The sequence below is a fragment of the Acartia tonsa genome, chromosome 9 (assembly GCF_053477335.1).
Source record: "Acartia tonsa isolate MP-2025a chromosome 9, ASM5347733v1, whole genome shotgun sequence".
In the NCBI taxonomy this organism is placed as follows: Eukaryota; Metazoa; Arthropoda; class Copepoda; order Calanoida; family Acartiidae; genus Acartia; species Acartia tonsa.
The window spans coordinates 10,073,820-10,092,289 of record NC_137268.1 but is presented as its reverse complement, the minus strand read 5'-3'; the positions used below and the strand labels follow the sequence as shown (position 1 = coordinate 10,092,289).

At 31.1% G+C, this 18,470-nt stretch overlaps 1 protein-coding gene across 1 annotated transcript in view; it reads right to left on the bottom strand.

Annotated features, from left to right (window-relative positions):
• Window positions 1-18,470, bottom strand: part of LOC145328186 (uncharacterized) — a 155,503-nt gene that overhangs the window by 45,579 nt on the left and 91,454 nt on the right. Inside the window, exons 2-9 of the mRNA XM_080171774.1 lie at window positions 14,406-14,534; window positions 14,008-14,107; window positions 13,713-13,791; window positions 13,046-13,258; window positions 12,580-12,662; window positions 12,174-12,254; window positions 11,110-11,331; window positions 721-768 (exon numbers count right to left, since the gene is read on the bottom strand). Of these exons, the coding sequence (XP_080027900.1) occupies window positions 721-768; window positions 11,110-11,331; window positions 12,174-12,254; window positions 12,580-12,662; window positions 13,046-13,258; window positions 13,713-13,791; window positions 14,008-14,107; window positions 14,406-14,509 (930 nt within the window). The 5' untranslated portion in view covers window positions 14,510-14,534. The remainder of the gene's footprint in view (window positions 1-720; window positions 769-11,109; window positions 11,332-12,173; window positions 12,255-12,579; window positions 12,663-13,045; window positions 13,259-13,712; window positions 13,792-14,007; window positions 14,108-14,405; window positions 14,535-18,470) is intronic.

Below are 18,470 nucleotides of genomic sequence, written 5' to 3'. Positions count from 1 at the left end.
AGCACTATAGTTTAACAGGAATAAAATACTAGAAAATATTAGTCATTGCAATCTGAAGCCCCGCGGGGTTGCAAGCACTTACATACATAAAAACACAAGGAGGTCTTTAAGCTTAACATCATTTTTGACTTGTGAAAAATGAAAGAAAACGAGTAAGGACTATTAGCAATAGAGAGATAGGTAAATGAAAGATTTAATTTTACAGGAGATACAATATATCCTTTTAAATAAACGAATATTTTCATCAAAACTAACTGTTCAAGAAGCTATACAAGAATTTTCAGTGTGTTATTTCTCGAATATAAAAATGTACTATCATAAGATTCAAACCAGTTTTTTTTAGCCCGTGCCTTCGGTTTCTCGGGGCTAAAAAACTGGTTTTAATCTTATAATTGTACATATATATCCGCGGAAACCTGTTTATAATACGATGCTAGACATAGTTTTTTCGTATGGAAAAGAACCGGTTCCTATCCACCGGATTCGAATGAATACGAGAATAGTTATTTCTCGTATCGTATTATAAACGGCTTTCCGCGGATATAGAATGTACAATTATAAGATTAAAACTAGTTTTTTTTAGCCCCGAGGTGCATTTGTACATTTTTATATTCGTAGAAAGCTTGATATTATACGATGCTAGACATAGTTTTTTCGTATGGATGAGAACCGGTTCCTATCCACCGGATTCGAATGAATACGAGAAAAAAAATTCCCTACCTTACTCTTTGTAGACTGGCTACCATCGAATGTCATTTCATTTCTCTCCTAAAAATGAAAAAAATAGTAGATAAACCAAAGTTAAATAAGATAATTCTGTACAAACGTTTTTGTTTGAGGCAGTGCTTTTCTCCCTAAAGTAGATTAAAACCTGCAGAGGATATCTTTATTAAAGGATAACATAATCGGTGAGATCTTTTGCTTCAGACAGATACACTTTTGATATTAATATATTTTTCCTTCATGAAATAGTAAATATATGTTTCCACTATGTCTTCGAAACCGATTAATATCCGTTTGATTAAACCGGTTCTCAGCCATACTGAAAAATTATGTATAGCATCGTATTATAGACAATTTTTCACGAAATTTAAAATAAAAATCATAAAATAACAAATTTTTTAGCCCGGTCCTTCTGCCTCACGGGGCTAACAAAACTGGTTGAAATTTTATAATTTTCATTTTTTTATCCGCAGAAAGCTGTCTATGATACGATGCGATTTATAAATCTTATAAGATTAAAGTATGGAAGTATATGGAATATTAAATATTTTTCTGAATTATTATTGATGATAACAGTCCAAATTTATCAATTTTCAGTTAACTTTTTACCTCATAAAATTTAATAATATATTAGAATAATATACTTAAATTTTTGCGCATAAATTACGCATATTTTCAATGCTAAGAAGTTTAGTTAACAAGAAAAATCATATCCATATGTAGCGCAGCAATCAAAAGACACAATAAAATATAAAGGTAGTATTAAATATTTTAACCCTTTACAGTCGGGCCCTTGCCGCACCTTAATCAGTCGGGGGGGGGGGGGGGGGGGCGTTCAACGCCCCCCCATGTTATCTCAGTTACTATTAGAGCTAGAGGGCTAAATTTTTTTGTGTAAGTCCCCTGTGTTATGATGAATTTCCGACCTTAAGTAAGTCAAGGTCAATTTTCGCTTCCTTCACCCTTTTATTTAACAACCTTTGTTTTTAGGTCCTTTTTTACTTAAAAATTTCAAACGGCTGTAATTTTTTATTTTTTAAGCTAGAATAAAATTTTTTTGCAGAAAATGTTAATCTTTATGTAAATTTTATATTTCAAATATCAAAATATAAATTTCAGCGGCCGCAGCTGTATTTTAGTATTTTGGTAAGATAAAATGCTTTTTTTAAGTCAAAAAAATATTTTTGATCTTTACCTGGATGACCCTGCCAGGTTTGCTGGCATCCTGTGCCCGCCAGGATGGAGATATTCAAAAAATTCCAACTCTCGGTTATGTGTCATACCCAAACTTAAAAAGTCACGCAGTTTGGGCTCTTTATCTTTCACACACAGAAAGTGAGATAGAAAAAACCGGATGGGGGGGCGTTCAACGCCCCCCCCCCCGACCGTTAAGGGTTAATATATAGACTAATTTCCGAAATTTGATCAATGATTGGTATATATATTGATATATCTATCGTGCGCCAAAAATTTTATGATGACTCGACTAAAGGACGTACATGCATGCCATAGCCGCAGAGTAGCTGCGACACAAAATTATTTTACGACAAGTTTTTACAGCTGTGCCTGCCTGACTTTAAGCGACAAATTTTTGTTGCAGATTGACAGCCACCTCATAGAATTTAAGTGTACCTCTTTATAAACCACTAGTAGATGGGCCCCTAGAAGCCTCTAGGGGCCTTTGAGGAGGGGACTCCCCCCGCCCTCCAATTTCAATTCAAGTTTAAAAAAAGAAAAGTAATATTATTTTGGGGGGTGGGGTATATTTCTTGGTAGGTTGGGGATATTATTCATAAATTTTTCCTGGACCTATAAATAGCTTCACTGAAAAGAAGAGCCATATTGGTTCCATCAGTTAGCGAGATCTTTTGCTACGGACAAAAATAACTTACTACTTTATACAATAGCTTACTCCACTAATCAAACATATATTAAAGTCAATCTTATAAATTTACAAAGCTTCCCAAAAATGCAAAACCAAACTTTAATTCATTTTCAATTTTATTAATGTAATAGCTAACTAATAAAAATCAAAGAAAAGAGGTCATTTCAATATGAAAGGAAAATGACAAAAAAGTCTTCTGACATTGTAGTCCCCCCATTTTACAGACCAGTATTTCAAAGAAAATAAAAAGGTGAACTTTTTGTTCAACTTTTGAAGCATGGCTTTTCTACGTTTATAACCTTCCCAGGACCTATGAGAAGCTACATTGTAAATGAGAAACAGAAAAAAAATTAATACCTTATATAAAACTAGTTAGAAACCTACATTATAAAGGGAAAGCATATCGTTCCAAGGGTTAGCGAGATCCTACGATACAAACAAAAAACCTTACTACTTTATATAATGGGATTACAATAAATATACCTACTTGTCAATAATATATAAGAGTTGACATCTCTTGTTAGATGACCTATATAGAATCGACATAAGCCATTGAAATTCGACTTCAAATGAATTATATCTAGTTGATAGATCAATATAAAAAGTAAAGTTATTTTGCTAATTTTTAGGTTTAATTTTTGGATGTTGTCAACCCTGATATTTTTACATCAAGGTCTAATTTAAGATTTTAAGTCAACGACCAGCTTTCGTAATAACTATTTGTCCCAATACTCTATTAAATAATTAATATTTGTTAAATAAAAATCAGCATAGATGTTATTTACAATTCATGCACTAGTTCTATTTTTTTATGAAGCGGGGTGAGGGGGGTATTTCCTCTCAAGAAAACGGTCCAAGACTATGGTATTACCAGTAAATATATTCCACAATCGGTCAAAAGATTAGCGGTAACTTTAGATTCTTGTGGAAGGAGAGACATTGATCTTCTATGAATTAGAGATTGAAGTGCTTGCCATAAATATTTGCAACTTTATGTAACTGCGATTGTCCTCTCTATCTCTCTTTCACTCCTTAGTAGTTTACGCGAAAAGTATTTTGAATTATTCAAAAAAATGTTTTAAACGGTACATTTTAAATAAGTATCTCCATACTTTAATTGGGAGCAAACAAACACTATTAGGATTTACAAGATTTGAAAAAAAAGGTGAATGAAGCTACTCTAAAAAATGAGTGGAATTAACTATATTTCTCGTATTCATTCGAATCCGGTGGACAGGAACCGGTTCTCATCCATACGAAAAAACTATGTCTAGCATCGTATTATATCCAGCTTTCTACGAATATAGAAATGTACAATCATAAGATTAAAACCAGTTTTTTTAGCCCGTGCCTTCTGGTTTTAATCTTATAATAGTACATTCTATATCCGCGGAAAGCTGTTTATAATACGATGCGAGAAATAACTATTAATGTTCCTGCCGTTATAATGGATATATTTATAACACACAGGGGAGGAGATGGGATAAAGGAGGTGGATAGGGGGAATCGTTATTTTAGCCAGCTACAATTTTCACTTCATTAGTGTATATGGAAATCTGGTGTAATAATAAAGTAATAATAAATCCAGTATGTTAGTATTTACGTTGTCAATGTATATATCAGTCAAATTAGCTCATTTATGACATATCATTTGATAATGACGTTCTTGTTTTTTCTTTCTAAGTAAATTTAAATTATATTAAACTTAAAATTTCATACATTCTATTTTCTTTGACATTAAGTGGCTGATAATAAGCAACAAGGATGACAACATGCTAAGAACAAGAAACAGGACAAAGCAGTAAACTTACATATGGGGTCAATTTAAAGAGTAGCAACGATTTAGATATTATAGTCATTCAGAGAATTTTTTCAGAAGTTTACACATTAATTAACCGAGTTATTTGTAAAAAAAAGTATATCGACATTTTTCATTATACCTCATCGCAATAAGAATTTTCGTGCAAGTTTTAAATCGATAGGATGATACAAACATACCTTGCGTTATGATTTATGTTTTACAAACAAATAAAAAAAAACAAGAAAAAGTGTAGTGTTTTGTTTAAGTACTAAAAGAATAGAAAATGTATGAAATTCTAACTATTTTGACTGCTATACTTTTTATTATTTTAGCTGCATTTTTAATAATGTTTATCTGAAATTACTAATAAATAATTTCAGCAAATGGATCTTGGATATTATGACAGGGAGAATATTGTCGTCAATTGCTTACATGGACATCATTTATTAGTCATTTCGTTCATCCAATGGGAGGAGAGGAGATGGGGTAAATATGGTGATGGGGGGACCGTTATTTTAACCAGCTATAAGTTTCACTTTATTAGAGTACATGGAAATCTGTTGTATGATCCAACTAATAATAAATCCCTTTTTTTGGCATTATCATAATAATAAACGATCTTGTTGGGAGATACGTGAATAAATATTGGACATACTGGGGGTATGGTAAGGAGAAGACTAAATTTAATTGATGAGAGGCTATGGAGGACGTCATTATTTTTTTAGAAATAATAGTGGCTACGCTCCCAGAAACCTCCAGAGGCATTTGCAGTGGGATGAGGAAATGTTAATCCTCCCCAAATTTCAATTTAAGTTTTAAAAAGAAAGAAATAACTAGGTATGATCTCCCAAAATAGTTAAAAATCTTCCCTTGACCTATAAGAAGCTGTAATGTAAAGAAGAACCATATCGGCCCAGCGTTCAGCGAGTTCCTTTGCTACAAATAAAAAAGGTTACTATTTTATATAATACTAGCGGCTTCGCCCCTCTACTGTTTTAAAAAGACATAATTAAAACAATAGCAGTACAGTTCAAAGTTCATTTTATTTGGAATAACTCTATCTTTACATAAAAGTCATTAAAGAATTCAATGGTAAATTCTTTGAAAAGCAAGCATTTTAAGTATTTTTTAAGTTTAGCAAATAGCAGCCTAAATTGACGACACTTTTTCCCCTGTCATAATAAGTATAAGTATTCCTTAAAAATAAAACAAAACATGTTATTTCTATATAACAGACAAGTAGCTTCGCCACTAGCCTATCAAAACATATTTTTTTTGTAATTTTCAAAAGTTTTCTTGAGACAAATTTATAATATGTCCCCATAGGCACTTAGATTAAAGAAGGGTTTAAAATAGCAAAACAACACGTCGGTCCAAAAATTATACTTTGTCCACTTTTGTAATATTTGAATGAAAAGACATCTTTTTGATAAAAACTTTAATTGTATATCTAAGTCATGTTAAATGTCACATTAGGACCAAAAAACGAAGTAGATGGACTCAGCAGAAGTTTATATTTTGTGTCATTTTTAGAATCTAACAAAAAATTATATATTTTATATTTATTTTGGTAAAATATTTCAGAGTGAGAGAGAGGGGGTGGATATTGGACTGTAAATTTTAAATGTAATTTGTTTTATATTGGGTACATTCAATTATCAAATTATTTTTGATTGTCATAACCCCTAGGATATTTATTTTATGACAGGCATAAAAAATAATAATAATAAAAGTATTATAATACAGGTATTAAATATTCATATACAAACAATAAAATCTAATATGAATAAAAAACATTGAGGGCAGATCATTCAAATAATTATTATGAACTGTGTTAAAGGACTAAACAATCTCGTGATTACAGAGGTAATATAACTCCTTATCCATGGGGGGGAAGGGGGTTTAGTGTCTTATCCTCTTCATGGAGGGTTGATTTACCCATGAACAATCTATTTAACACCCCCGTCGTTGAAAAACAACACGCTTTCTTTAAAATTATGAAAACCTCCATCCAGCCTTTTCATGATCTTAATGAACAAACAAATAGAATGTATATAATAGAATATAGAATAATATATAATATACGTGGATATTATGACAGGTGAAAAAGTTGTAGTTAATGTAGTTAGCTAACATGAAATTTATTTATTGGTCAGTTCGTTCATCCAGTTGGAGGGGAAGGAATGGGTGGTATCATGTTTTAGCCCGCTGCGGGTTTCACTTTATTAGAGGGCATGACAATCTGATGTAACATCTAAGTAATAATATATATATTAACATAGATTTGTCCTTACAAATGGTTGAATGCTTATGTGGTTGATGTTTTCCATAATTGATATATTTGCAAACAGGCACATTTTTGTACAGAATTAGCGCAGCTACAACAAACTATCTAAGATTTAAAGTAGTAGATGTTTAACCGCCAAAAGCTTAAGATCTAGATAACCACTGAACCGAATAGGTTGTACTTCTCTGGGAATATAGTTAATGAAATGGCCCCTTGGTGGTTTTAAGCTATTTTCAAGGGGTCATCCCTTCTTGAAAAAAAGAAACCATCCTTTATCGATAACGATGACAGATAGCCAGTAGACCGATTATGACTGCAAGTTTAAAAAGTACGAGGGCAAATAACCACTAAAACACTGCTGTTAAGAGTTTAATGAATATTTGATTTTAAGAATCGTGTAAAAATACTGTACAAAATGGGAATCTGAATTAGCCCTCACCCTTACTCTTCGTCGAAAATGTGCAGACCAACGGTCATAATCTACTTGATGGGTAGCTGCACTGCTAAAAAAGTTAATGACCCAGGACGATGTATTTAGATCTATTAGAGGTTAAACGATTCATTTGTTTTGTTTCTACCATTATCTTTAGTAGAAGAGTTACTCTATAATCTAATAATGTCCATACGACTTGTATATAAGAAATATGCGTAGAATATACGTGGATATTACGACAGGGGAAAAATAATCTCTAGTCCAGGTTGCTAATATAGTATTCATATATTAGTCAGTACTTGCCATCAGTAGGAGTGGAGGGGGCTATATGGGAGGTATCGTTATATTAGCCAGCTGGAATACAAATTTGTTAGTGTAGGCGAAAATCTTGTGCAATATCCAAGTAATTATGTATAGATTTTTGTATGTTGATTAATTTACTTTTTTATCCGTTAATTATTTACTGTTATCTTTCACACAAATATCAAATGATCAAAAGTTTAACCTCTAAAAGTCGGTAAACCATTTAGAGATTATTTAATTTTTGTACTTGAACTTAAATTTTTTGGATCGTATTTAAAATACGAAGGTAAGACCTTACTGATTTTATTGATGTGCAAAATTACAGCTAGCCAGGGAGAGAGAGGAGACATTTGGCTGTTTATCATTCTGGCCCCAAAAGTTTTATGATAACGTTTTCTTATTAGTTTACTCAACAACTTTGGGGACGTTTATTGAATTTTGATTGATGGTTCATTAAGTTAAGTGTATAAACGTTTCAACTACTAATTGTAATCTACAAAAGGGGTTACATCAATTTATCTTATCCCTTAGCCGTTTTGAAATGAACAATCATTATTTATGAAAAAAACTTAATTTCCTATTTTGTACTTGATCCAAAATTTCTATTATAGATTAATGATGTGTTGAGAGAAATGCACTTGTATAGGGTAGAAAGGGGTAATTTAGTAATCATTAATCCTCACTTTAATTCAATGATATCGCTGAATTCGCTTATTATTACTTAGATGTTGCATCAAATTTTAATGTAATTTTTTATAGTGATACTAGTAGCTGGATAAAATAACAATAACCCCCATCTACCCTATTTACTCATCATCTCCCCTCCTACTGGATGGACGAGCAGACCAATAAATGAGGTTCATGATGTGTCAGCCATGACCTCTCTATTCTTATAAATGCCACAAACATGAAAAAATGAGGGAAATTATAGGGCTAAGAAAAAGGTGCAACAATCCTTAATAAAAATGAAAAATACCATAATATCTTCCAGACTTTGAAGTATAATAAAGTAATTTTGACTATTAATTAAGATATATCTATTTTACGTATAAAGTTATATCATATCCTAATTTATAAAGTAGTAAGGTTATTTTATACAAGGCTTATACAAGATTTCAATAACTAATGTACTAATTAAGTTCTGCTTTTTAGTAAGAACATATTTAGATACTAGGATGGTTTTATGCTAATTTTTTTATTGATTCAAGTCTTTGAAAGGTTTAAGACTATTTTTCAATCTTAGAATACAGATCCCCTAAAAGCTAGGGGCACATCCACTAGTTATGTATGTAGAGTTAGGACAGCCCTAACCATGCAGAGCAAAAACTTCTTCGAATAACTCCTATTTACCCCAAAATGCTTGTAGACTGCACTTTGTGGGAAACTAAACTCGCCACCGCGAAATTTTATGTTTTTAGCCAATAAATAGATATATTTTTATTTGGATGTTACTCCAGATATTTAAGATATCTAAAAAAGTGAAACTTGTAGCTGGCTAAAATAACAATCCTCCAAATCCTCACTTTTTACCTAATCCCCTTCCCTCCTACTGGATGAACAAACTACCAATAAATGATGTCCATGTTAGCAACCTAAACTGAGGACAATTTTTCCCATGTCATAATATCCACATATATTATACATCCATTAGCCAATATTACATCAAGCATAAAAAATAAAGTTGGTCTATAAAACAACAAAAAATGTAATTCCTATTATAGCCTAATAAAAGTTGAGAAAAGTTGTCTGTCAGTCAGTCCATCAATCTATGAATCTATGGGGATATGGGATTTACTCAGCTGCTTTTAAAGCTAGACCTCTGATATTTCTTGTTAACATACCAAGCATTTTATATTTAATAATTTATGTTTAAAATATTTTAGACTCCCTAAATAATATACAAGCTAAATGGTGCTTGATTAGCTATTAAAATACACATAGCTTTCATATGACCATTTAAAATATATGTTACTATTTATATATCCATAGAATTAACCATATAATAATCTCACACATATACATTGCAATTTAAATTCAGGGATAAATATATTTGCCAACATAATTAATATATGTATTAAAAGGTTGAACATTTGAACATTGACTAAAAATTCTTCCCTAATTTCAATTGATTGTTAAAATAAGCTTTAAAAGGTTTTTTCTTCCATTTTTCACCAGATATCCGTAGAAAATTGTCTGTAATACAATGGTATAAATGATTTTTCAGTATGGCTGGGAACTGGTTCTAATCCATAGAATATTAGTCAGTTTTGAAGCCACACTGAAGAAATTATAATATATTAAGAAATATTAAACTCTTTACTTGGCTGTAATTATCCTTTTATATAAAAATAATATATTTCGCCCTGAACAAAGGAAAAAGTGCTTTAGAGTGCATTTATGTGAAACTAACTGCACATTAGACTGATTACATATTCTTTAATCAAAACCTTTTTATTTTTTTTATTTTTCTTATATAAAAGTTAAACGTTATGCTGTTATTATTATATGTATTTAACATATAAATACATTTCGAATGAACATAATACAAATTAGTAAATTGAAATTACTCTGTTTAATAATAGGTCAAATATCAGTTAAGACCACCTTTAAGATATGAAATACAACGACAAAAATTATGGAAAATGTTTGAAAATTTAAAAAAAAATTGAGGCAAAGATTACTCTAGATAACTCTATTCTTTCAACTTGTTGAGGTCTGCAAGCAGAGATTATTATTATTGTGTCATCATTGCTACATAGGTCTCACATTATATTAGAGTTAAACTAGAGTAACTAGATAATTTATTTCTAAATAGGTCTCATATTATGTTAGAGTTAAAGAAGAGTAACTAATTAAATCATTGCTACATGATCGAGTACGTAGGTCTCATATTGTATTAGAGTTAAACAAGAGTAAAACTATGTTATATTTCTGGTGATCATTCTAAGTAAATTTGTCTAATATTATTTGGATATATAGGATAATTTTATGACCAATAAACCATGCTTCATTGAGCACGTTGTGATACACAAAATATCAAGAATAATTATTTACATTAATAGCGCAAAAAATTAATCAAAAGATACAAAAACTATTATAAAATATTCGGTAAAATTTTGAATGTTTTTTTAAAAAGTAAAGTTAATATTTGTAAAAGTTCATTTCAATATCCAAACATTCGGACATTACATTTATGTTATGACACCAACTTAGGACTGTGGCTATAATATCATTATATGAATTGCGTTATACGACAAAAAAAACTTGTACAATTTTAAAATGCAAAGGTTATTTTGCTATTTGATTATTATTTGGTTATTTTGATGTATTACCTTATAAATACAATTTGAGTAAAAGGCAAAAGATTTATTTGTGCTGTAGGTATATCAAAGTATTAAAAGTAGTAAACCCTTTTTTGTCTGAAGCGAAGAATCTCGCTAACCGATGAACCCATATGGTTCTTCAATCTCCATTACAGTGAAGCTTTTTTTAGGTCCAAAGGTCCAAGGGGTATAAATATCTTTGAAGAGGGGACCACCACCCTCTCAAGAAAAATCTTTCTTTTTTCAAGGGCCCATAGAGTCCTCTAATGGTTTAATCGGTATTAGTAAAATACTGCACTAAAAAGTACAAAAATTATATTTAATTATCTTATTACGCTATGAAATACAACTTACCTTAGGAGAACTTGGCTTCGAAAGTGTAGCCTTACTGCCGACATTCTTCAAACTACCGCCACCGCCACTCGAGGGACTCTTCAAGCCGCCGCCGCTGACTTTATAGGAGCCGCCACTCGTTTTCTTGATTTGAATGTTGGTCGGTTTGGGCGGTAAGGCGGGCTGTGACCTCAGTGAGGTCATTGAAGAGGTCATACTTCCACGACGTAAAGATGACGACATCTAAATTGGAAGTGTTTATCATTTTTTTGCTTTATCAAAGATTAGATAATTTTGATATTAATTTTGTATGCATCTATGTATTCTACCTTATTATTAACTAGAGGCTACGTCCCTAAAGGTTAATAGGGGGAGGGGAGGGGTGGTTGATCATCACTTACTTTCAATAAAGTTTGAAAAAATGTAAAAAAAAATTGGGCGGAGGGGGGGGGGGGTAATTTTTTCATGGACAAACGCCGAAGCGAAAAAAATCTTAAACCTTCCCAGTAAATCATATGAAAAGCTACACTGAAAAGGAGAATAATCGGTTCAGAGGTTATCAAGATCCTTTGGTACACACAGGCAGATATCCTGTTACTTTTATATGAGGATGATTTTTTCCTGGAAGACAAACATACAAACAATGATATAGAATAGCATAGTTGCATAAGCTTGGCACTTGAAATACTTTTACTTCGTACGTACAGACAAACGTACCATAACTATAGATTAGCTTGGTTTCTCATAACATTTAAAGAAGAATAATAGACTTGAACTAAGAATAAGTGAACATCGTTATTAATCAATGTTTAACAACCATTAAATATTAGATTATTATAAGCTTTGACAATTATCACTTCCTTCTCAGTAGTATTAATATATCACTTTGTTTTATGGCTTTATTGACAGTTGGCCGCGGATACGAAAATGAAATGTTATAGAAATCTTGTGAAAAATCAGTTTATGTCTAAAGTATAACCCTTAAGTAAGTTGGCGAATTTTCAATTTAATTTTGATAGATTTTACAAATTCTTAGAATAATTCCACAAAATTTAAGCTACCATATCTCTAGAAAAAATGTTTACCTCCAATTTCGAAGTAGAATCCCATTTTTTGAGCGACATACTGTTGTCAGAACTTCTGCGGGGTATCTTAGATATACCAGCCTGAATATTGAAAAAGATTTGAAAAAATGAAGGTAAACCTTCTCTAAGGTGTACCTATCTCACAAAGAGGCAAGACAAGTCTTACAATTGGATAGTTTAACCTAGAGGAAACCAGTATATTAAAGTTTTTTCTGCTTTTCCTCCTGTTAAATAAATACAAAATAATAAAATATTTATTATTAAACACTTGTTCTAGATAAAGAAATTAATAAAAATTATAAATAAATTCCCACTAGTGAAAAGATTGGTCGATCAGTTATTAATCATGTACAATATCTCTTGTAAAAAGTATATTTATAAATTTGTTTCGCTGCAAAAAAAATACCTTTGATGAGGTGGAAGAAGCAATTGAATGTTGACTGTCTGTTCTTGATAATTTAGGCAGAGTTAAGGAGGTTGCCATCAAACCTAAAATAACAAGGATGACAACATCTATAAGTAGCGAAGCTCTTAAATGTAAAATAAAAACAACAAAGCAAATGAAAGAAAATAGGGTGCAAAAGGCAGGCGGACAGAGAATATTAAAAAAATCAGACGTCTTTATTTAATGGCAGCCAAGGAATTCACGTTTTTCCATACCGTTTCTAATAGACGGACAGATGGACTGACTTTTCGAACCAAAGAGTAGCTCAACTACCAATAAAAAATCATATAAGGTTAATTATTTTGCTGAGGTTTTAAAGGAGAACAAATAATAGAAGTTACCACTCATAATCTAATTTCAGAGTCAAACTATTTTCTTACTTTTTGATGAAATCGCCCTTGGTTTATCAAACATTTAATATAAGTACCTGATGGAAGAGAACCCTCTCTTTGTAGCGGCAGCTTTGATCTCTGTTGATAGCCGCCGGACTGCTGATAACCGCTGACAGAGAAGCTTGGCTGATAAATATCCGACATGGGTGTAGATCTGCCAGAAACTGAGCCAGGTAGAGAAAGGGCGGAGTCGCGGCGGTGAAGCGGTATCGGTATTCTACTGGCGGGCCTTCCGTTACGTGTGCTTCCTAAAATTCAAGGAATTTCTTATGATACTTTAAAAAATATTTATTGTCTATTTATTACTTTATCATTTTTTGATTTATTAGGCTACCTTTTCTTCATAGCGAAGTTACCCTATAAATTACTTTGAATTTCTTGGCTGGTTAGGAGAAGATACTCCTTAGCAAAAGGAATCCAGCATACAACCTTATAAGTCGGTCTTTCGGCCATGCTACAAAATTTATGAATACTTATTTATACTTATATGAATACTTATATATACTTAAAAGGTTTTCGATTATATTTTTTCTTGTTATATCCTAGATACTCTATGGTAAAATTTTGTAAAGATCTCATAAATAGCTGAAAAACTTTTCAGGAAAATTTAGAATCGGCCCCGGAAGGTTTTAGGCTGTTTGTTGGTAGGGTTATCTACATATCAATCTATCTTTCATTTTTAAAACTTTTTTTTTATTTTACCTGGATTATAACAACTGGAGGTTGACCAATTACTAGGTCCATCACTTGAAGTTGTCATCAGTGAAGAAAAGAAAATTTCCTAAAACAAAGATTGTTTATGGCACTAAACCAACATCATTAGTGTAGCGTTGATATTTAAACCTTGCATGACATTTCTTTATAATAACTATGTTGACTTTTTTTAACAAAAAAATATGGTTCCAGGGACGATAAAATACATCTAATCTGTAGTTCACTTTTAATTTTGTACATCATTTCTCTTCTAAACTGTACAACAATGATTCTGTACACTAACCTGTACACTCTGTGCACCCTTGATCCTGGGCATAATTTCTCCCTCCTCCATTCTTAACATGGAATTTTCATCTTCAGCTATCAGAGGTGACATTAGAGACCTTAAAAATATAAACATATTGTCAGTATATCCAGGGAGTGAGGGGACATTTGGCTGTTAATTACACTAGTTCCCAAAGTTTTATAATAACGTTTTCTTATTAGTTTGATTAATTACTTTTGAGACTTGTAATGAATATTTATTGGCTGACTTATAAAGTTGAGTTTCCAAACGTTTTAACTACAGAAGGGCTGTCATCATTGTCTTTACCCATTTATTTACCGTTTAATGTTTACTTAAAATGATTACTTAAAAATTTGTAATAACTTATTTCTTAGAATAACTCAAAATTAAATTACCTAGATCCTTCCATAGACTCGAACCTAGTACCAGCTTCAGCATCCATGTTGACATCGTGACCTCCAGAGGTTGCTGGCTGGTCAAAAGTTTCTGTGGATTCCATCACTACAGTTGTGCTGGATATTTACCTGAAATTTGTAATAACTTATAAATTTGGGAATAATGGTGAATAAATCCTAATGCAAAATAACAATCATTTTCTTTAAGAACTAAATTGAATGAAAATTAAAGAAAATGTTATTTTGAAATATTATGTTTGAAATAGTGAATAGAATATTCTTAAATAAAATAAATGGATAAAGGGTACATAAAAATAGTACTTATATTTCCAAAAACTAGAGTTTATGACAATTCTAACGACATGCATAACGTTTTTCTACTATTAATACAAGCCGCGCAATTCGAATTTTAAAAACGTGCGCATTTTTTCCACAATCTTTAAATCTGTAAATCTTTAAAAAGGTTTTTAAGGCATAATTTGTTGAAAAAATCATTTTTGAATATTTGAAACATAAATGTCCCAGAATAGGTTTTTCAGATATATAAAGCACTTTGTGTAATTGTTTTATTTTCTATGCATAATTAAGCTTTAAAAAAAGACTTTTCTATTGAAACACCCTGTAGATTATAAAATACTGAATACTTTTTATATCTCCAATGTAGCCGGGCATAGACTTACTGTATATTGAAGTTATATATTATTTAAATACCAAAGAAATATTAAAATACATAGTCAAAGAGAAATTTTAATTTTGAATGTTTTTCTAATTTGTTTATTTTTTTGTGTGTTAAAACTTAGTTTCTCCTAGAAAAAACTAATTTTCCCCAGTCTAATTTTCCCCATGGGTGGTAACTTTACTATGGGCAAATTTTTAAAATAGGGCAGATGAGAAAAATTAATATTTATTTAAAAAGGCTCATATTAGAATGTTAATCTTGCATAAAAACTATCTTTATCTATATAACTTTTTACTAACACGTGAAAAAAAACATAAGAAGTGACTAGTTCGATCTTTTTGACCCGGCCAAACAAACAGACTGACGATCAGCCTGACATGTCTTAATTATAGAGTAGCTGTGTTACTAAAACGATAATAGTTATTTATCGCATTGTATTGTAGACGCACAGCTTTCCACGGATATTAAAAACTAACAAAACTGGTTTTAATTATATGATTTTTATTTAACTATTTGTGGAACATTGTCTGTCTCTAGATACATGATTTTTTAATATGACTGAGAACTGGTTCTAATCCAACGGATATTAATCGGTTTCGAAGCCATACTGGAAAAGTAAGGAGAAATTTTTTCATCCTCCCACATTTTCAAGGGGCCCAGTGTTACATAATAATTGTAAATTTATCTCGGCATCAGAATGCACGAAAAAGTAATGGGCGTAAAAACAGATTGAAATTCCATGGTCAAACGCCAGTTTTTAAAAACATAGTTTCTTGTATATTGTAATATTGTAATAATGTAATACGGTTTAGGAAATATGTTGGCTATCCTAAAAAAGATCTTATGTGATTTCAATTGAAGTGCCCTGTAAAGCACAGAAACCCCTACCCTGTTTATTTTAAACCAAGATTTGACTGAAAGAAGTGGGGGTGAGTTTTTCGTTTGTTTGTTTATTACTTGATGGGAAGTAAGTAGCCCCGTAGCGTTAGAATACCGCAGGTATAGGCCCCGTTGGGTTAGCCTCCCCCCCCCCCCCCGAGGGTGTTAATCATATGATAAAACTACGTTTCTCATTATTTCAAACCTATTTGAAAGTATTGTGGAGAAGAAACAAGTGCTGAACAGGCCCTTTAAGGAAAACATTTGAGGATAAGCATTATATATCTATGATTATTTAAAACTATTTTGCTTGTATATTATCATGATTATAGACTGATATTTTTTGTAAAGCTACATAAATTGCTAAAAATTAAAATAACATATAGAAATATATTTTTAAAAACCCAGTATCGCCATATGGAGTCTAAATGGGTAGTTAAGGAATTTGAGAAATGTTTTTAACCTCATTCAATGCAAGATGCATAACTTTACACACACACACAAAAAACATATGACAAGGATAATTATGTCCAGAAAACAAACAAATAAAGTTAAATATTTAAATCAATTGGATTAGAGCCGGTTCTCATCAGTACTGAAAAATCACGTATAGTATCAAATTACGGACAATTTTCCACGAATATTGAAATAAAAAGAATAAAATTAATAACCGTTTTGTTAGCCTGGGTTTTGATAACTGCGATAAATAACTATTCTATGAATCTATACAAATAACTAGCTGCATAACTTAAAAATATAAAATTTTCTTGATAATAATCTGCATTTGAAGTTAAAATCCAACGAAAAATCTATTATTACCAAATATTAGAAAAAAATTGCCTCTAAAAACATGCAAACACACACACACACACACGTTTAGACTTGCCAAAAATAAACACACACACACACACATGCAAAAAATATTTACATTTGATTCAAATATATCATCGGAAGGGTAGAGAAGGGCTTTTCTAGCATGCTTTTAAAACCGATTAATATCCGTAGGATTAGAAAGGGTTCTCATCAATACTGAAAAATCATGTATGGTATCGTATTACAGACAATTTTCTACGATTATCAAAATAAATAAAAAAATGTATACCAGTTAGTCCGCGCCTTCGGGCCTTCGGGGCTAACAAAACTAGGTTTAACCATATAATTTTCATTTTAATATCCGCGGATAGCTGTATTTTATACGATGCGGTAAATAAATATTCACATTTTAAAATTGATTGCCAGATTAAATCTCCATGATAAGCCAAAAGCCATAACAAGACCAATATAAAGCTGGCCTAGCTGTCTTCCATTTTAAGAGATCTTAAGGAACGCACCAAAAAGTACAGAAATATATAATTGTTTTACATAAATGATTTTGCCCCCATCTATCTAAAATGCACAATTCTTACAATAGAATCCAAAAAGGTCAATTTTGAAACTACAATCAAAATAATAAAAAAATAAGAAATAAAAGCAAAAATAGTAATGCAATTAAGTAACACAATTTGGAATTTTAAAGATAGTATTTCAAAAAAATACCGTAGCATTCATAAAAGATTACCATAATATGACGAATAAATTAATATGAAATGCTCTGTATAAATAAAACTCTAGTTGTAAAAGAGACAAAAATATTTTTTAGAAATTAATGCCCTTTAGTGGAACTTCTTTATTTCAGAAAAAAATATTTTTCAATAAAATGTTCAGCTATTGTTATAATAAAATTAAAATAAACAATCAATAAAAATGTAATTATATTTGTAAATAGAACTGGATGTTAACAATTGACTTTATTGTTAACTTTGTAAAGAAACTAACAATTACAAGATAACCTTGATTTTAAAAGTAAAAACATAACCTAAAAGTACCCTCCATAAGTTTTTGTTAAAATCAGATTACAAAATAAATTAATAATGATATAATTTTATATAATATCATATTCTTTATAGCATAAAACCATTCCTCAATTCCACAAAGCTTTCCTTAAAAGCACAACCCATAATTGTATAGCCATTTCGGAGATCCTTGACTGCGTACAAATTAAAACAGTATGGCTTTGCAACCGCCTAATATCTGCAGGATTAGAAACGGTTCTCAGCCATATTGGAAAATCATGTATAGCATCGTATCACAGACAACTTTTCACTAGTAATAAATAAATCATAAAATTAATACCAGTTTTGCTTGCCCGTGACCTCTGCCCCTGGGGGCTGACAAAAATGGTTTTAAACTTAAAAAGCTGTCTATAATACCAAGCTCTAAATAACTATTCTAATTCTAATTTGCTGTTATAGATAAAGTAAACGAGTGTCCTTTTAAAAGAGAAATAGAGAAGGGTAAAATTTGTATTTACTATAAGTTAAAATCTTAGGTGTGCCATAGATTCCGCTAAAGTAAATGCTCAAACATATGTTATTTTCCTACAACCAAGGATAACTTATGGAAGCAAAATCTTTCCTTTTCTGTTCAAACACCCGGAGTATTAGGTTAAGCAGCACCCACAAGACAAC